Below are 21789 nucleotides of genomic sequence, written 5' to 3'. Positions count from 1 at the left end.
TGAACGCAATCCGAAAACAAATCGTTGCACTTTTAATCCGATTTTGCAAACGACTTTTATACTGTTTACTACAAAAAAAATAATATACCATGCGTTGTTATAGTACATATAACTCCCCTCAATCAGCGGTTATGGCTATCGACCCACTAGGGTCGATTAATACTATCAAATATTTTTCCTCTCAGATGACGCCCTGAGTCGTGGTTCGCACCCAACTAGGCACTCTCAGGTCTGTTGTCTTAAGCGTTGTAGCGGGTGAGAGCCTTCAGCGCTCCCCATTTGTCCGGGCAAGTAGTTGATGCCATCTGCGGCAAATCTGCAATAAATCACGTCAAAAAAAAGCTCCAACTTTACCAATTATGTTAAGTTAAGTGAGCAATGTATGCGGTATACGTTTGCTTAGTAGATTGAGTTTCAGACGAGGCTGAATGCTACAAAATCTTTGGCAGCTCACATCGTTTATGAATGGAAGAAACAAAAGCCAAGTGTCTTACTCACTCACTGTGTTGCACATACACTTGTCATTGCGCCGCGGTAGATTGCACACTGTGCACGTTAATTAGTCTGTTTCTTTTTCAAATTGCTTCGATTAATTGCTTCTCAGATATCGGTAAGTTAAATACTTATATATGCTCGATTTAGTATTTTAAATTGAAATTGCTTTAAGTGTTAGTTTGGATTTATGTAAAATAAATAGGTGGATTTAAAACATTTTTAAGGGTATCCGTTGAAGTATTTAATTTCTTTCTTAAACGTTAAATTACTTGGGACATTTTATGTGTTTTTCTACGGTGCAGTTATTGCGTACTTGTACGGTCAGTGTGCATTTTCAAACATAATTAAATTCTGTTGTTATTGGACATCGTAAAACTACCGGTCTAGAAATAATACGCCTTGAAAATAAGTGTTGGGGACGTACGACTGATTAAATGTGTCTAATAGCAATTTTCCCGCGTGTTAAATCAATTTGTTTTGCTGAAAATCTATTCATTTTTATTAGGTAGGTAAGTATAAATTATGAAATTCTGATTACTAAATAAAGACATAATCAAAATATGTTTTCTTTTTTTCTAAAAAAGTAAAATATATATTTATTTATTTTTAGATAATTCCTGATGTAACTTTTATTTTATTTAATGTTTTATTATATAAGCTATTAGTGTACCTTTTTATAAATAAATAAGAGAAATGTAATAATAAGTGCGACATTTTGTCACGTTTTTCTACGACGCGACGTCACAGTTTGCTTTTACATAAAAATTCCATTCGTGTTTTGACGTTTAGTTAAAATTAAGTGATTTGACTAGTTAGAAACTACCTTTTTTACATGAGTTATTGTAGATTAGCCGCAGATGGCTTTAACTACATGGCCGGACAAATGGGGAGCGCTGAAGGCTCTCACCCGGTATTGGAAACTACCCTACTGTGAAGGAAGTAGTCCAACGGTTGAAGTTGTACACTTATGAAGACGCAATACTAGATTACTAGCTAAAGTTTATAAAGAGATTCTCCTAAAGAGTTTCGTTACCTGATCCGATCGAAACATGAGTGATAATAGGTAGGTACCAACCTGATACCCAGAGACGCGATTCTTAGAAAACGGGGCGGACAGTTGTCACTTGCGCTAATCGTGTCAAACGAGCGTTCATCGCCCCATCGCCTTCCCCTTTAAGCATTTAAGGCACTTAAGGTATATTCGTGTAGGTACACTTTAAGATGTTAGGTCAATGACCGGCCTTTTTAATTTTAGTTGTGAAATTAATTGAAAGAAATGATCGGTTTTGTTGAAGAAAATCATATCTGAATGTGATTTATCAAAAAGGCGCTTACGTGGTTTTCACTATAAGGCCGTAGAATAAGGAATAATTCTACGTATAGAACGGAAACTCTCCGCTCCCCACCAGCGGCTGAGCTAGGTTTACCTCACTCCCTTTCGAACATAGTTTAAACTTGAATCATATGCCGTCAGACGTCACACACATAGATGCGCGTGTACGATAACGTCAATGTGTGGTGTCTGTGTAAAACGAGCTTGTTTGTATAAGGCGATACATTTACGTCGTATATACATTATATATGCTAATATTGAGAATGAAATGATGGGAACATTCGAGGTATCTACCTATCTGTATACAGGTATTCAGAATTCAAATTTAGAATCCATCTTTTTTTTTGACGTGACTTATTGTAGATTTGCCGCAGATGGCATTAACTACTTGGCCGGACAAATGGGGAGCGCTGAAGGCTCTCACCCGGTACAACGTTTAAGACAACAGGCCTGAGGGTGCCCAGTTGGGCGCGAACCTCGGCTCAGGGCGTCGTCTGAGAGGAAAAATATTTGAAAGAATTAATCGACCCTAGTGGGTCGATAGCGATAAGCGCTGAATGAGGGAAATCGTCGACCACGCCGGCGGGGTCGATATCGGGGTCCTGAAGTGTTTGGTGTCGCGAGCTGATTGGCTGCCTCTATGGCTAGAGTAATCGGGTCGTCGGGATCGTATATTACGTCCTTCGGACGCCGATACTTTTCAGTACCGTCCCTAAGCGGGATGTATTCGGAAGCCGCAACTACCAGGGGATTTGGGTGGTGCGGAGCAGAATCGAAAAAACGTTTGGAAGCTAATTTGAGCCATTGGGCAATGGTTGGCAGACCTAGGTCAATGTTAAGAATCCATCAGCAGTTATTTGATTCTCTAAAATCTACTTCTGTGTTAATCCTGGTGGCCGTCAGCCGTTCTAGTATTTCGTATTCAAACGTACCTAAGCGCCAAAGCAAGTCTGTTTTCTTATTTTATATGGCACGAGGGTTGGGAGGGTCTGAAATGAGCGACATAGGTATCTCTCTCCTTCGCACTGGACGTTATATGTACTATATCTCCAATTGGGCAGTCTCCTAGGTCAAAGATAAATTATGAAATTCTGATCACTAAATAAAGACAGATCTAAAGGTGATAAAAAACGTAGATAAGTGCGAAATTTTGACATGTTTTCTATGACGTAACATGTTGCTTTTTCATACAAATTCCCTATTTCGTGTTTTGATGTTTAGTAAAAAGTAACTGATTTGACTATTTGGAAACTACCGTATTCCGTTCCTGTAAACTCCGCAGAATTTAGTAATTGGATGACAATTTACATAAACAGCCTATATACGTCCCACTACTGGGCACAGGCCTCCCCTCAATCAACCGGAGGGGGTATGGAGCATACCCTACCACGCTGCTCCAATGCGGGTTGATGACAATTTAGCCACCTGATCAAAATAAAAAACAAGTAGTCATCAATCTCAACTCACTAAAGTAATGTAGTATTTACGTATAACTTTATAAAAAGATATTAAGTATAAAACTATTATTTTGCTATGAAATGGAAGGAATTTTCCCTTGTTTGTTATTTATTTAAGAAAAACAAACTGGAGCACGGAGGTTCTACTTCGAATGGCTTTATTTCTCGAGAAAAATCGTTAATTTATAAATAAAACAACGCTCCACTGTTTGCTACTAATTAGCATCTGAAACATTTTCTTGTTGAATAGGTACCTATTCAATAATTTGTTTCTAGTTTTGAATTTGAAAACTCCGGCCAAGTAGTTAATGTCATATGCGGTGAATGTACAATAAGTCACGTCAAAAAAAAAAATTAAAACAATCTTCAAGTAACAATGCGGCCTAAGATATATATATTTATAAGACATACATACATATATATATATATATATATATATATATATATTACTAAGGTAGAACACAATTTCCTAAAAAAATCCCAAATTAACTCATACGTTTATATTATTAAGTAGCTAAGTACGTAATATTATAAATACGGGCAGAAGTAATCATATTAAATATACTTTATTGCACAGAACTTAACATTAACATACAGAGAGATATGACATGCATATAAAGCAATTACTTCAACCACTATCAGGAATCGAACATTAACTAGACTTGGACGCAGAATGGTGTACTTAACAAAAAAGTAACTATGTACAGTCATGAGCAATATCGTCTATCCACTTTAGAACTCTGTCGCACTATCATATTTGACATTTAATAAGGCTTACATTTTAATTTGTCAAAATAGTTAATGTGACATGGTTTCAAAGTGTATACATATTAGTACTCGTGACCGTACAGTAAGTAAGCGCGCGACTCTATGAAGTATGTATGATAAATGCGGGTACATTTCACAGTTCCAAGATGGCGGACACGAGGAGGTCTGGTTGCGGTGACCTGCGAACTCAGTGTTTCATCATCGGATACATGAACCTGGTAAGAGCGTATTAGTTACACGTCATACTCGACAAATACCCTGTTAACGCGTTCCTTTCCCAACTCAGCGCGATGCGATATCGAGCTATAACGAAACAATTTTCAATTTAATAAAAGGGTAGATAACAACCTACATTTACTTTTTGCGAAATGTCAAAATATGGTCAAATGTCTAACTGCGTGTTATGTGTGGTCCACTGTCATCCTATGAACATAATTATAGTCTCACATTTTTCTAAAACAGCGGTGGACCAAACCCTGTCGTAATTGCGTATACATTAAGTTGTGTAAGTAAGTAAATATTATAATTCTGTTCCCTCAAATTAAGATGTTATGGTTGTTCAAATAACATGAAATATCGGTTGTAGGTACGTAGTTACACGTCGTCTCACAAGATGCGCGAACACTTGTTTTAGAGATTGGTTGTCTCTTTGTTAACCCTTTCACGGACAGAGACCATGGGTCACTGATGGTTCATAATAGGTAGTATGAGAGTATGACAAATTGGAATCGGAACGTCATTAGACGTTCCCTCCTTACCTTAAAAACCTTAGAAAAACATACTTTTGTATGCAGTTCTTACTTCTCTTCTATCGTGTGGGTTATGAGGTGGATTACCAACCCCATCAACCCAGGTCAGGGTTACTATTGAGCCATCAAAGGTCCCTGGCATGGCTCATGTAACGACTACTACGAAAAGTAATAATACAATTGCATCCTATCGCATAAAATATACATTATTCGTAGAGTGTCTATGGAATTTGAAAAGCAGTAGAGTTATCGTAGTTATCTGTTTGAAGGAGTAGTAGTAAAGAAAGGAAAATTGAAATGGCGACAGCGGTTCTCAAACAAAATACTCATTAGGGCCTTTCCAAACTTCTTTTCAATTCCGTAAGAGGATATAAGTCTAACCCTTAAATAAAAAGAAAAAAGGTATCAAAAAGGTAAAGGTAAAGGTAGGTAGGTGTTGTGAGCTACACACGTTGTATGTTTTCCAATACATTTTGAATTTTATAAAGTTAAGATATAAAACGTATGCGCAAGAAAGGAAGATTTAGTTCCATATAAGAACGAACTTATTTTCCACTTCAATAGTAAAGAACTCGAGTACGTTGTTTAGGTTTCCTAACTTATATACGGAACAAAGAAAAAGTTTAAGTCCCCGATCATATATTATTGTAGGTACTAGGGTAAGTACTTATATCGAATAGCAACCTCCGCAGTCTAGTGGCTAAAGCGTTGCGGTGGGCTCACGATCTTGGAAGGTCCGGGTTCGATTACCGATGGGGACATTATGGAATTCATTTATTCTGGTGAATCATCTGAAAGTCGATGATTCCGTGCTTCGAAAGGCACGTTAATTCGTTGTTCCCGGGCTACTAGCCTATACAAATCCACACTCGAATAGCGTGGTGGAATATGCTCCATTCCATGCCTTCTCCGGCTGATTGAGAAGAAGCTGGTGCCTAGCTGTGGGACGAATATTATATATCGAATAACATAACATTGCATTAGCACCTTTTGCTAGCTCTTGTCAACCCTTTACAACAATACATAATATATAAAGGGTGTTAGTGACGTCGTAACGAAAACTTTGAGGGATGATTGAGACCATGATTCTGAGATGATATGAAGTGCAATTTTCCGTCGCAAAAGTATGGAACAGAAAATAATAAAAAGAAAAACAAAAATATTCATGAATTTTCCGACTGAAAATTCCACTTGATATCAACTCAGAATCATGGTCTGAATCATCCCCCTCAGTATTCGTTACGGTGTCACTAACACCCATACCTACTTGTATGGGTACAGTATGTACTTGTGCGGGGTGTAAGTGACATCGTAACGAATACTGAGGGGAATGAAACAGCTGATTATTCTGAGTTAATATCAAGTAGAATTTTTCATCGCAAAAGTATAGAATTGAAAATAATTTAAAAAAACTAAAAAAAAATCATGAATTTTGCGACGGAAAATTCCACTTGATATCAACTCAGAATCATGGTCTGAATCATCCCCCTCAGTATTAGTTACGATGTCTCTAACACCCTGTATACTATAGTACTAGCGACCCGCCCCCGCTTCGCTCAGGTGCAATGCTGAGGAAAAAAAATAATTATTTATGACATCACATTAAAACCCTTAAAAATAACAGTATTTCTCCACTATTTAATGGATGTTATTATACATATAAACTTTCCTCTTGAATCACTCTATCTATTAAAAAAACCGCATCAAAATCTGTTGCGTAATTTTAAAGATTTAAGCTTACATAAGGATATAGGGACAGAAAAAGCGACTTTGTTGCATTGCCGTTACCGTGAATTTTGGCGAGACTGTCAAATTGGGATTTCCCGTGTCGTTACCGCGTCTCAAGTACGGTCAGTCAGGTTGGCATGGCACCCACTTGCCTAAGTCTGTATAAATCAAATCAAATCATTTATTCGCATAGGATTCATGGTTTTGTAAACAGTTGGTAGGTTTTATGTTCTAAGTATCACATGATCCGCTAGATATAAGCATGCGAAAATTTAGGAGGTAGGTAAGATAGCACTGCTGGGGCACGGGCCTTCCCTATGGATGGATAGGGAGATCGGGCCTTAAACCACCACGCGGGCCCAGTGCGAATTGGTGGTTATTAACGACTGCTAATGCAGCCGGGACCAACGGCTTACCGTGCCTTCCGAAGCACGGAGGAGCTCGAGATGAAAACATTTTTTTTTTGTGGTCACCCATCCTATGACCGGCCTCTGCGAAAGTTGCTTTACGTCAACAATCGCAGACCGAGCGCGTTTACCGCTGCGCCACCGAGCTCCTCAAGATAGCTACTTAATTAACTAATATAAATCTAATTAAAACACATAATAACGGGTTCTTACCACGTTTAATATAAATCTACTTACAAACTTAACTAACCTAATATTAATCAAAACAAACTTAACAATAATTAACAAAAATAAATATACAGTCTCAAAACTCTCTAAACATTATTAATATTCAACTTCTAAGCATCTTCAAAATAATCTTTTATACAATAATAACATTTATCACATAGCCAATTATACAGTTGTTATAGACACCCTTCATAGTGAATTTGAATCTATGACCAAAGGATTGTTAGGTTCGAAGCAAATGGAATTCAATACTTTCTGCTTACCCCTGTCTGAAATAGGCGTGAGTTTATGTATATTATGTTTATTTTTAGTGAATATTTTTGTTCCACCATCGGACAACGCGACGCGAGGCGGGGTTCCAACCATATGGGGACGACATTCCTCCTCTTCGAACCGCTAGATTCGCTTCCTCCTTCATTATTCGACGTCCCGCCAATTATCTGGTCTTCCACCATTCTTTCTTTAAAAAAATCTCTTAGATTTAAAGCTACTGTCTATCAATTACTAGGTCTATGTTTTAAAATATTAACTAATGGGAAAAGCTGAGTCTTACTATTCAGTAAGTCTATTAGGAAGGAAATTCCCAGTAGTTCAACTGGTAAGACTACTCGGTAAGACTACTGGAAAAAGGAAAAAACATGTGTACATTTAAACGGTGTTAAGATCACTGTAGTACATAAAAACATCTTATTGTAATACACGTAGGTATAATTAAATATGTAAATAATATTTTAAATACTTGAATCGATATAATCGATTCACATATATATTATTCTGTAGTCTCGGGCAATGCACTACGCGGTGTCCACAATTAAAAAGTAAACTGTACGGGTATGTACAGGGGTGGAGTGAAGACGTAGTGTGTGGCAACGAGCCGATGTTTATTTAATATAATTATATTGAGACGAATACACTACAATCACCAACAAAATTATAAAAAGTCCACGTATAGTCGCCGGAAGTATTAATATACAATGATGTTTACGTTCTCAGGTGGCGGCGGTGGTCGACATAGTGATCCATGTTCTGATTACTGCTATAGTCTCCGATGGCTTCGAATGTGATATCAATCTGAACAGCGTAAGTTCTTTTTTTTGTATTTGATACTATCCTATTGCCAAGCTTCATACAATCCCGGTACAAACTAATCGCACGTGAAAACGCTCTTACTAAACGCTTCTATACACCGTCAATATGTTTGAATTCATCACGCGATATGCCGCAGCTTTATATTAAACGAAGTGACTTTATAGTCTGAATAATACACCACATTTAAATATCAAAATTGTTGAACTATCGAGTTGCAATAACACTACTGAGTTAACAATAATAGTTATTATTGTAGCTCGGTATTGCTAATTCCAGTGCATACCATCTTAAGCTTATTTCATTTAAATATTTTTACCATAACAACTTCCTGAATAATATGAAACATCTCCGTAACTATTATACTATTCTAAATCAGAAGTATTTTATACATCAACGTTTTGTAAGTTGTTTGAAGTTTACGCAGTTATTGGTGCTAATTCCTGCAGACACCATCTAATTTTATTTTAAGTTATATACGAGTACCTGTCATTTTCTTATCCGCCGAAAATGAAATGGACGAGCAATCGATAGGCATAAAATTTATGGAACACACCTCAATTTTAGGCAGAAAATTAAAATCTCTCCCAAAATTTTATATTGCCCAATAACCCAATATTTTTTATATGTCAGCGAGATGCCTATTTTATTCATTCGGGTTATTAATTCATTCATTTTGAAATTAACAGTTGTCAATCATCTGTCCCTTTCCCTTTCGGGGGATAATAAAATGGCGGGTATAACTTAAAATAAAATTAGGTGTCTGCAGGTACGGTTACGAGTACTAATATGTAACACTTTGATACCATGTCACATTAGCTTTTTTGACAAATTAAACCGTAAGTCTCATTCAATGACAAATATGATAGTACGACAGGGTTCTAAAGGGTTAGAAAGTGGGTACATGATATTAGTCATGACTGTACATAGTGAATAGTACAGTGGTACTATCAAGAACTGCTAAGTAAACTTTAAATAGTTATCCTATAACAAAAAAATAATAAATAAAAGAATTGCAGTTGAACAATAAATACTTATAATATTATTAAAATAAATAATACGGCCTCCGTGGTCCAGTGGTTAGGCTCACGATCCAGAGGACCCGGGTTCGAATCCCGGTGGGCGAATATCACAAAAATTACTTTGTGATCAGTTTGGTTAGGACATTACAGGCTGATCACCTGATTGTCCGAAAGTAAGATGATCCGTGCCTCGGAAGGCTTTAAGCCGTTAATCCCGGTTACTACTTACTGATGTAAGTAAGTAGTCGTTACATGAGTCATGTCAGGAGCCTTTGGCGGCTCAGTAAAGTTTTTGATTTGATTTGATTTTTCTTTTACCCTCAGTTGCGGGCAGTAGAATGGCCGTGGTTGGAGCCGTTGCTGCTGCTCCTTAACCTGGGCACCCATGGCTTCTTCCCGTTCCCCATGACCCTGACCGCCAACAACTTCCACGAGGTCTACATGAGCATACCGTCGGTCCCCGTATGCTACCCTGGCATGCTGCATATCTACCTGGTGGATGTCCTGAACTTCCTCATCAATGTCATCTGGCTAAAGTTTGTCTTGTCATTCATCTCGGCGATATACAGGGTAAGATTATGATGATAATGGTGCAAGAAAACAAGGTATGCTCAAAAGTGACAGCTAACATTTCAAGGTTAGCCCAGCTGACGTCATTGCATTCTGAGTTGCCATTTCGTAAAAAATAAATTTACCCACAAAAAATTACCCACGACCAATGTTTTTATATTGACTTTGCAAGGAAATTTTGAACTTTTAGTAAAAGATTTACTTACAGTATTAATGATTTTTAATACAAGTAATAGTAATTTATTTATGTGACAAGTAATAGTAATTTAATGCATTAGTCAGTAATTTACTTCATTTTCAATATTAAAATTTACGTCCTTGGAACGTTGGAGATACCAATTTAATGGTAACACAGTGGTTACACTTACGTCATCAAAGGGCTAGCAATGGCGGCTTGGCATAGGGTTGAGCATACTTGGGGAGTTAAAATGGCCACATCGAAGCAATTCATCTAAGAAAAGCAATATTGCTATTTGACATTTGTTTGCATTGCGCACTTTAATATGCGCAAATGTCAAATTGCAATAATGCTTTCTTAGATGAATTGCATGGATGTGGCCATTTTAACGCCCTTGATCTTCTTGTACCATAATGATGATATTATTTTATACATAGCATCACGCCTGTATCCCCGAAGGGGTAGGCAGAGGTGTATAGTCCACCCACTCCTCGCCAGCTATGTTTAAGTCAAAACTTTTTTTTTTACCGTTAACCATGTGATATCAATTATCTATGATCCAAACGTGAATCAAATTATTTTATACATAATTATTATAAAATTAATTAATAAAATAAATAATTAATATTAATTATTAGTAATATTTATTAATTAATTATTATTATTTTATTATTTGCTTCTATGCTGTTCTGGGAGCAAATAAAAAAAACATAGAACACGTTCAGCTGCTTGTCTTCCCGGGCATGTCGTAAAAACCGACAGAGGGATTGCGTCCTCTAACATGATGGACTAATGTTATGGGCGATAGGCTGATCCCTTATCACCATAAGGTTCATCATATCCATCTTAGGACTTCGTATCAACAGTGGCTGCAAGTTGTCTTTGATTACTTGTGGCTCTGCCCACCCCATTTGGGATTACGGGCGTGAGTTTATGTATGTATGTATGTATGTATTTTATTATAAATTAGTATGTAATTTTATTTGTATGTTTTTCTTATGGTATCGGCAGCTCGACGAAAACTTGAGGACTGGAAGGATGAAGAGAAGGCCTTTGCCCAGCAGTGGGACGATAGACGCTAGAATTGTGCCTAACTTTAACTTTTAACTATAATTTCCACTATGTTTTATTTAAACTTTAAACTACGGGATATAGGCGTGATTTTATGTATAACTTATGTCAGGAGCATTATTACGTGCTACACTTTGTTTATAAGGTGCGTGCGAGAAACTTCTCAATAACAAGTTTTGAAAATAATATTAATACCAATCATCATCATCATCAGCCCATTAACGTCCCCACTGCTGGGGCACGGGCCTTCCCTATGGATGGATAGGGAGATCGGGCCTTAAACCACCACGCGGGCCCAGTGCGGATTGATGGTTATTAACGACTGCTAATGCAGCCGGGACCAACGTCTTAACGTGCCTTCCGAAGCACGGAGGAGCTCGAGATGAAAACTTTTTTTTTTTTGTGGTCACCCATCCTATGACCGGCCTTTGCGAAAGTTGCTTAACTTCAACAATCGCAGACCAAGCGCGTTAACCGCTGCGCCACCGAGCTCCTCATTAATTTATTAATACCAATACTGTGCTATATTCATTAAATTATAATCAAACATGCATCATTATGTTGCGCCTGCGCGGTGCGCTGATAAGTACTACACCACTGTCTTTTATATTTACCATATATTAAGTAGGTCATATATTCGCGCCCGTGATACCTAATGGAATGAGCAGAGCCACAAATAATCAACTTGCAGCCACTATTGATACGAGGTCCTAAGAGGGATACAATCGCTCCCAAATTAAAATATAATTTTAGTACGTTTTATTACTCTTCAAAATATGAGGTTCTCAATTCATGTATTTTTACTAAGCTTTTTTACCTTATTGTGTTATAGCTCTCCAATACGACCCACATTTCTATGATGTTCCACTCTCTCTTCTATATTTTTCAATTTTATACAATGCCAAAGGGTGTTTTGATGCGCCATTCAATTCCCTTCATATTGCCCCTAGTAGACATCAGTCTATCAAGACTTGGCTACCGTTTTAGGGTGAATATCAAAATGTGCCAAGTTTGGTGGCGAACTTTCATATTATTTTTTCGTGAAAAATTGGGTTCCAACATGAAAAAGGAAGGATCCAAGGATCTGAAAGGATGTCGGAACCCTATTTTTCACGAAAAAATCATATGAAAATTCGCTACCAAACTTGACATTTGATATTCACCCTTTACCTTCCTGATAAGAAACCCAATGAACTGTCTATAAAAGGACTCGTCTTATTTGAATATTTTCTTTTAGGAATAAAAAAAAAACTAATAAAATAATAAATAGAAGGCGTTTAACAGCTTGTCGAGGATGTCGCAACAAACAACGAAGGAATTGTCACCTTTACAACGGTGCAACAAGGGTTTTCAAATTTGTTTATAATTCATGTTAAAAAATATTATCACGTGCTCAGTGGTGAAATAAAACATCGTGAGAAAACCCACATACCCGAGAAGTTTCGGAAGTATGTATTGGGCTGGGTGTTCCCTTCGCGGGTAATCGTATCAAGTAGGCGTGAGTTTATGTATGTATTATGTGTTTTATTAAAAGACAAGCAACCTTAATAAAAGTAAACAATAGGGATGGAAAACAAGGTGCCAATTATAGAACTTGTAAACTCTCGCCACATTGTTAGCGTGACGGGGCGCTAGTAGTCATAATTTAGGTACTGAAATATAGGATACTAGTCACACAGTTAGTGACGCGATAGCGCCCTGTCACGCCAGCTGTATGTCGAGAGCTTGACTTGTCCTTTACAGGTATTTATGAAAGGAGGGCTGTCCGAACCTTTATTTTCCAGAGAGACCCTGAGTCCATGAAAATGTTCTTCTACCTGTCCGCGGTGAAGGGAGTCCTCCAACAGGTCGTGTACATCATGTGCCAGCCGTCCTACCAAGCCAGCTTCTCCGTCGAGACTTACTGGTTCTTGAAACTCGTCGACATAGGTAAGTTGGTGCGAGAATGGTCTTCTTCTTCTTCTTAAGGTATTTTATAGCAGTGGCATCAACTCGAAGGATCTGTTTACTCAATTCCATAACTGGTGGCCAGCAGCCAAAATAAAAATAAATGTTTGATTTCAAAGCAGGGTGCTATATGATAATTCCTTTTGTAATGTGGCGGAGAGTCCGACTTATTTGTTTATAAAACTTTGTAGTAGGAAGATCAGAGTGGCTGTTTCTGCTGTAAAAAACCGGACCTATAATAAAATAAGATACCTCCGGCTAGGTACACACATGTATACTGAAAAAAAGAAACAAAAATAAAGTGCTGTATTTCATTTATATTCCAGGCCTCGCTATATTGTTCCTGTACATAATTAACAACTATATCAACGTACTCTACGAAGGTCAGAGGGCAGCTGCCACCGTTGAGGAGCCCCCATCATATAATGAGTCCCTAAACGAGTCTTCGAAAGCACAGGAAGCGACTGGAATTAACGTCACTGATGGTGTAAAGAAAGATCAGAAAATCGCATTTATTACTGACTGTCCAACTTACGACGTTTACGTAAAGACGGAAGAGTTGAACACTCAGAGTATTATTAGAGGTTGAGGAAGTTGAAGTTGTGAAAAGATATCTCAGGGTGCACGATAAAATGACACTTTTCTTATGACTAGTAGGTACCCGTAGCATTATTATGGCAGGCGAGTATCGAGCGACTCAAAGAGCGAAATTGGCTAAATGACAACCTTATTCATAACAGATTGAGAGCTCTCAACACACCGCTTTGGCCGGCTCAAAAGGCCTTTACGTGGCCGCCATTGCCATTTAAGGAATCGGGCGCAATACGCGCGAGTCAAAATAACTGAAGCTTCACTGACTTAAAAAAAATATTTATTATTGAAATTTTTAACATAAGTAAGTACTTATGTTAAAGAGTTACATAAAGTGACCTAAACTATTCTAAAACTACTGGTGGTGTGAATCCAGTCTTCAGAGCGCAGGCGGCTTATATAGTGGCCAGACCATTACTTCTCTATTGTTCCGGACGAAGATAAAACAGATAATTCCATTGAAGACTTACTGACCATTAAGGGGGTTTGGTTTTCAAAAATAAACCTCTCATTCATGGTGGTCCAAGGAGTCAACAAGATTGTTAGGGTTTTGGGTTGAACAATAGGTGTCTGGTGCAAAGTCATTATATTTTTAGATGCTTTCCCATGTTGGGTCGATTGACTGTCCCCCTCCAAATTTGAAGTCCATGGTTTCAAACTAACCTTGGATCTTTAAAATTTGAAATACAATAGAATAGCAATTATAATTATGATGATAATGGCGATCCAGCTGTATTAAATTTTTTTTTGTATTTCTTGTATCGTCAAAGTCTGGATTTCTTTTATTTGCTTATTTTTTGCTGTTATTTTCGATTTATCGTATCTTAGTTCAACTTCTGGTATTGTTTCCATTAATTCAATTTGAGCTATAAGTAATAATATTTTCTTCTGATTCACTTAACTTGAAAAGCTGTGTTCCCGAAACAGTCAACTCACAATTATCTCCACTCAAAATGACCCCCTTGCCCACACAGTCTTTTCTTCTTTATTGCCGGACCGGAACCTTATTTCAGACGTTTTATTAAAAAAACATGTAGATCGCTTTCGGTGTTATCTGTTGAATCTCTTCATCGGGGCATATAACTGGAACAGTTTGACAGTTAATACCTTCCTTCTTGAATAAAATTTCGGTTTCACATGTTTCCATCCTTATGAGGCTTCCCTTGCATACTAATGTGTTAAGCTCCTTGCAGTCCACAACCTGGTAGACATCTTCTTTGTCGTAAGCTATGGTAACCTTTTGTAATAAAGGATAGGGGCAGGCAGGGGTACTAAGGATGATTGGAACAATTTTTCTAGTTCGATAGACGTTTTGCTTAATTAATGGCACTTCTAAAATGGAATATGCTCTATTAGTTATAATTTTACTACTTACTTTTATGAATGGTTCAATATCATTTAAATTATCGGAAATCATAATAATTTTAGGAATAGATTTTACAGTATTTTCCAAGACATGAGATTGAATTATACTATAGTCATACATACCATGTCCAAAAAAAAGGAATTGCAGTACTTAATCTTTCAGCTACCTCTTGTAGAGTTTGAGCTTGTAATAACAAACCTATAGCTACTCTCTGCTGATTTCTATTATTCGTCATTAATACATATTTCTTTTCAATTTCATTTTGTAATTGAGTTATCTTAGCTATTTAATTATTATATTCTTCTAATGAATCATTGGTTACAGAAATTTGTTTATTATACGCAACTTTAAGCGTTTCGAAATCTTTTTGAATGCTATTTAAATCATCTTGATCCAAGTTGCCAGTGATAGATTTAATTACTGAACCTAGCCCATTAATAAGTTGTTTTAGTTTTACTTTGAACATCTAAATGATTACATATTTCTCTTACATGATCTAATATTATCTTAGTTCTTTGATAAATAGGTTTTATATCATCTACTTTATATTTTAACATAACATCTTTCAAAAAAATATTTATCATATCGATCTTTTCCATTATTGGTTCTATATTTATTTTTTGTATAATAGTCCACTTTCCTTCAATAATACAAGTAGGCTCAATCCCTACCAGGATAACGTGCTCAATTCGACTCAACTGTTTGAATTTGAAACTGAGGGCAGTGATGGATCTGTAACAATGAGTTCTTCAATGTGATAAGTTCTTCCATTGCTAAGTTTATACTTATTATTAGGTTCTATAGAAACTATTCTATATGGTCCCAAAAATCTTAATTTTGTTTTGTGCATGTCTGCCATACTATTATTTAAATAAGCTAAGTCCCCTATATCAAAGGTTTTCGGGGGCCTAATGCGTTTATTTGTATGATTGTTACGCTGTTCTTTTTGCTTTTTTATTAAAACGTGAATGTTTTTATTTAATTTATTTACAAAACTTTTGTTGTGCTGTATTTTGTTGAATGACTACACGTAAATTATCAAAACTTAGATTTCCTACCAAAATAAACTTCAAAGGGCGTCATATTGATAGTGCTATGTGTCGTATCATTATAGGCGTGAGTGATATAATGTTTTTTTTGAGTCCGATCCAAATCGGAGTCGCATTGCAAATTTTGAAGTTCTTGAATTGTATTATGTAGCCTCTACGTCTCTACGTCTAAATTGGATTTATGATGTTGAGGGCTTGTTGTGTGATCAACTATGCTATATATTTGGAATAGCTTGTTTACAAAATGACTGTTCTCCATCATGTACTATTTTCCTAGGCGCTCCTATCATAGCAAATATTTCAACCAAGGTATCGTAAACTCTACTTTTTCTGTCGGCTTAAATATCGCATATTTAGAGAATTTATAAATACCACTGTCGTTCCAAGGACATAAAATCTATGTGCCATACTTCCATTGGTTCATGGGGAGTTTCAGTCTCATATGCTAAGGTTATATAAGGGTGGCCTATTATATTTTTCCTTTTTACAGGTTTCACAATGAAGAACAAAGTTTTTAATTTGTTTTTTCATAATATTTTTCCCTAAGTTGCCTATGCCAACTTTCTATACATGCATTATCTGTTTTCTTGTAAATTGTAAATTAACGTTTACTGTTTTACGTTGTCACTTATCTCTACAAGTGATTTAGTGAATCTAGTGGGTTTGAACTTACTGTGGTCAAAATATTTTCGATAAACTTCCGATACTCTACAACAGAGATCATCATTAGGTATAATAAAAGCATATTTTTCGTGTGGGAGATACTCTAACATGAATTTTTTAATTGTTTGTTCTTCATCTTCAGGTATATAAAAATACCAAATTCCATTTTTAATAACGCTTTTTTGTAAGGTGCATGCATATTCAAAAATAATCAAATCTGTGTCACTATCACACTGATTAGAATGAACAGTTCCCCTTGAAGTGCCACTTTTGGAGGTGTCAGATAAAGAAAGGTCGTCCTCCACATTGACGCGCATCGATTCCGGTCTCTGATTTCGCGGCGTAGGTGGCATATTTGAAGGACCTGCTGGGGTGACGACGAACTATAATCCGTGTGAAATATTTCAACCCTACTTAAAGCGTCTGCCACATAATTATTTTGAAATATTTATAGTCGGCTTTCGTTAAGGGTTTAATTATTTTGCTTAAATTAGGTACTTTCCTGTAATAACCTATCAGTCCTAAAAATGCTCGAATTTCTTTCAAAGTTTTAGGAATGGGGAATTTTGGAATTGTTTCGATTTTCTTTTTCGACTAGGTTTTACACCGTCTTTATTTAAAACATGACCTAGAAATTCCATTTCCTCCGTCATAAAAACGCATTTATTTTTATTCAATTTTAAATTAGCTTTTCTTAACGCTTCGAAGACCTGTTGTGTCTATTTATGTGCTCTTGCTTCGTTTTTGAATAAATAATGATGTCATCCAAATAATTTAAACAAATATTACGCATTATCTCGTTCTTAAGAACACTGCTCATCATTCTCTAGAACGTAGCCGGCGCGTTTTTCAAACCAAAGGGCATTCTCAAAAATTCATAATGACCATTTGGAGTACTAAACGCAGTTTTCTCTATTGACTCTTCATCGATTTGTATTTGATGATATCCTGAAGTTAAATCCAAAGTAGTAAAATAATTGTTACTCTGTAATTTTGATAACAATTCCTCTATATTTGGCAATGGGTATTTATCAGATTAAGTGACTTTATTTAGACGTCGGTAATCAATGACCATTCGCCATTTTGGTTTTCCTGACTGATCCAACTTCTTGGGAATTATATGTACCGGTGATGCCCACGGAGATTCGGATGGTCGAATTATATTCTCTTGTAGTAGCTTGTCGATTTAGACAACTTTTTCACTTCCTCTTGCTGTATCTGCGGCAGCCTAAAAGGACTTTGATAAATTCTCTTCTGCTGTTAAGATAATTTTATGCTTGACAGTGGTGGTCGCGCTATTTGTGACGTCCCCTGTAAATAAGTCGGCATAAGTCATCGATATTCAATGAGTCATCATCCGTCATATGGAAAATCAAGATTTCCTTGCCAGGTAAACTTAATTTTCTTTCCTTCAAGTCGATTTTCGCTTCAATTTGTTCTATTATTTCGGTTCCCATTAACATGTCGTACTTAGGACTGAAGTCGTAAAAATAGAATGTATGCGGCCCCTTATCTTCTCCAAAATATTTTCGCCAATACGGAGTTTCAATCAATCCATCATGGGAGGTTATTCCATGTGATGTCCTAACAGTGAATTTACTCGGCCTCCAGTATTCCTAAAAATACTGCGCGGCTTTATTAGTTATAAACGAGCGTTGGTTTCCCGTGTGTCAATCAGAATTTTCAACTTAGGATTATCCGTCTCAAAATAAGGTAGGTAAGATTTTACGTGATTAAATTCTATAACTTGTCGTCGTTCTGAGGCTCGTTGTGAAAATTTAAATTTAGGTTATTTGGCGGTGGGTTAGAGTAACTATAATTATCTTTCTCGCCCGGAAATTCCTCGTACTGTTCATATTCCTCGTACGGTTCCGGGTCGAACTCATTTTCCTCTGGATGGTAAAACATTTCCTTTGCCACATAACCACGTCTCAAGTTCACTTCACCAGGACGTAATCGAGGCGCGGTTCTCATGGATGTCTTCCGTCTCCGGTTTATTAGCACCTACTAGCTTAGATATCTATGGCTTGTATTGTTCAAAATAAGTATGTCGAGGTTGGTTGAATACGTTATTAGCGTTCGGTTTCCATGGGTATCGTTGATGATACGGGATACTCTGTTTGCTCTGCCCGACTTGCCGTTGCGTCACAAATGGTGTCGATTGATAATTATGGCTTTGTTTGGGTGCGGCATTATTCGGACCTGGTTGTTGATACTTGAACATATTGTTATTATGTTGCCATTGTTGCTTTATAATTGGCAGGGGTGGCAAAATTCGCGAGATTTTTCGCTTAATGTTATCAAACCGACCTTCGGCCTCTAGTTGTAGTATTTTTTGTGCAGTGTCATTAAAGTTGCAATTCGAAACATTACATTTGATCGTGATAAGGAAGACTGTTTCGTAGGGTGTTTTGAGCGGTTTTTATATGAAGGACCATTACGTTTTCGATTATTATTTTGTTCCTTTATTTATCCGCAAGTTTACTTTCAATGAAAAATACTTTTTGTTTAAGCTCGAATATGAGATCTTTATAAGTTCCCTTTTTCATGACGTTTGATATCTCTATGAGCAACGTATTAAAATCACGATTATCTCCACACTCTGCCTTCAAAGCGGCCACTATGTTAGCCCATTTAAACCCATGATCTATCATAAAAACACTAAGGGCAGCTTTCCCTTTTAACTTGCTCAATAGCAACATAACTGTTTCTTTCGATTCATTAGCTATATCTAACCATTGTTTGGCAGAATTAACATAATTATATAAAGTAAATAGTTCTCCATCGTATGTAGGAACAAAATTTATTAAAGTTTTTGGGTCCATTGTAGTTAAAGATGTCTCTTTAGCTATGGCACTAAACTCACCACAAGGAACACTTAATGATCAGCGCGATTCAGCGGAGCTTAAACCACCCACAATACTATGACTTGGGTCGGATTCATTACCGATATTCTTAGACCTAAATACAAAAGTTGGAGGTTTGAGGAAGAAGGGCTTGGATCGGGAAGGATTCGTACATCTCACAGCAGCAGCAGCACAGTGGCGCGGGCCAGCAACGTAGCTTCTTTCTTGACAAATTTATTTCTTGGGCTTCCCAGTTAGAAGACTTGACAGTCACACGAAGCTTTGCTAGTCACGACGTAAGGGACTTTTCTGGATCACGTTGCTCGATTTTCCAGCCGATTTTCGCGAAACTGGGCCCCACGTTGGGCGCCAGTCAGAGTAACTGAAGCTTCACTGACTTTTAAAAACATATTTATTGAAATTTTTAACATAAGTACGAAGGGCTTGGGATCGGGAAGGATTCATACAAAAGGGCACTCACAGCAGCAGCAGCATAGTGGCGCGGGTCAGCAACGTAGTTTCTTTCTTGACAAATTTATTTGTTGGGCTTCCCAGTTAGATGACTCGAGAGTCACATGAAGCTTTGCTAGTCACAACGTACGGGACTTTTATAGATCACGTTGTTCGATTTTTCAGCTAATTTTCACGAAACTGAGCCCCACGTTGGGCGCCAGTCAGAGTAACTGAAGCTTCACTGACTTTTAAAAACATATTTATTGAAATTTTTAACATAAGTACGAAGGGCTTGGGATCGGGAAGGATTCATACAAAAGGGCACTCACAGCAGCAGCAGCATAGTGGCGCGGGTCAGCAACGTAGTTTCTTTCTTGACAAATTTATTTGTTGGGCTTCCCAGTTAGATGACTCGAGAGTCACATGAAGCTTTGCTAGTCACAACGTACGGGACTTTTATAGATCACGTTGTTCGATTTTTCAGCTAATTTTCACGAAACTGAGCCCCACGTTGGGCGCCAGTCAAAATAACTGAAGCTTCACTGACTTTTAAAAACATATTTATTGAAATTTTTAACATAAGTACGAAGGGCTTGCGATCGGGAAGGATTCATACAAAAGGGCACTCACAGCAGCAGCAACACAGTGGCGCGGGCCAGCAACGTAGCTTCTTTCTTGACAAATTTATTTCTTGGGCTTCCCAGTTATAAGACTTGACAGTCACACGAAGCTTTGCTAGTCACGACGTACGGGACTTTTATAGATCACGTTGTTCGATTTTTCAGCTAATTTTCACGAAACTGAGCCCCACGTTGGGCGCCAGTCAAAATAACTGAAGCTTCACTGACTTTTTTAAAAAAAATTATTGAAATTTTTAACATAAATTGGGCTTCCTAGTTAAAAGACTTGAGAGTCACACGAAGCTTTGCTAGTCACGACCTACGGGACTTTTCTGGATCACGTTGCTCGATTTTCCAGCCGATTTTCGCGAAACTGGGCCCCACGTTGGGCGCCAGTCAAAGTAACTGAAGCTTCACTGACTTTTAAAAACATATTTATTGAAATTTTTAACATAAGTACGAAGGGCTTGGGATCGGGAAGGATTCATACAAAAGGGCACTCACAGCAGCAGCAGCACAGTGGCGCGGGTCAGCAACGTAGTTTCTTTCTTGACAAATTCATTTGTTGGGCTTCCCAGTTAGATGACTTGACAGTCACACGAAGCTTTGCTAGTCACGACCTACGGGACTTTTCTGGATCACGTTGCTCGATTTTCCAGCTGATTTTCGCGAAATTGGGCCCCACGTTGGGCGCCAGTCAAAATAACTGAAGGTTCACTGACTTTAAAAAAATAATTGTTTTTTTTAACATAAGTCCTCATGTTAAAGAGTTAGGGGTTTGGTTTTCAAAAATACACCTCTCATTCTTGGTGGTCCAAGGTGTCAACAAGATTATTTGGGTTTTGGATTGAACAATAGGTGTCTGATGCAAAATCATTATATTTTTAGATGCTTCCCCATGTTGGGTCGGTTGACAACCTTATAAATAACAGATTGAGAGCTCTCAACACTCCTCTTTGGCCGGCGCAAAAGGCCTTTACGTGGCCGCCATTGCCATTTAAAGAGTCGCGCGCGATATGCGCGTATAACACGCTTCTGTAGCCGTAGTATAGTTCCCGTATATCGGGACGCCACATGTAAGCCAACGCTACTAGCCATGCTACGTTGGTTTAAATATCGTCTCGCGAGCTATGTGCGGGTTCTATACTCTACGGCTATTTAC

The 21789-nt window shown here is 37.4% G+C and overlaps 1 protein-coding gene across 1 annotated transcript; it reads left to right on the top strand.

The window, feature by feature from the left end:
- The first annotated feature begins 527 nt into the window (after window positions 1-527).
- Window positions 528-13896, top strand: LOC126380370 (uncharacterized). The gene is made up of 6 exons (XM_050029755.1): window positions 528-610; window positions 4193-4271; window positions 8159-8245; window positions 9598-9843; window positions 12877-13021; window positions 13366-13896. Exons 2-6 carry the CDS (start codon window positions 4200-4202, stop codon window positions 13626-13628), a joined length of 813 nt encoding a protein of 270 aa, XP_049885712.1. The 5' UTR covers window positions 528-610; window positions 4193-4199; the 3' UTR covers window positions 13629-13896.
- Window positions 13897-21789: the final 7893 nt, after the last annotated feature.

Source organism: Pectinophora gossypiella, chromosome Z (assembly GCF_024362695.1).
Source record: "Pectinophora gossypiella chromosome Z, ilPecGoss1.1, whole genome shotgun sequence".
Taxonomy (NCBI): domain Eukaryota; kingdom Metazoa; phylum Arthropoda; class Insecta; order Lepidoptera; family Gelechiidae; genus Pectinophora; species Pectinophora gossypiella.
The sequence above is the reverse complement of the archived record's forward strand: the minus strand, read 5'-3'. Positions and strand labels throughout refer to the sequence as shown.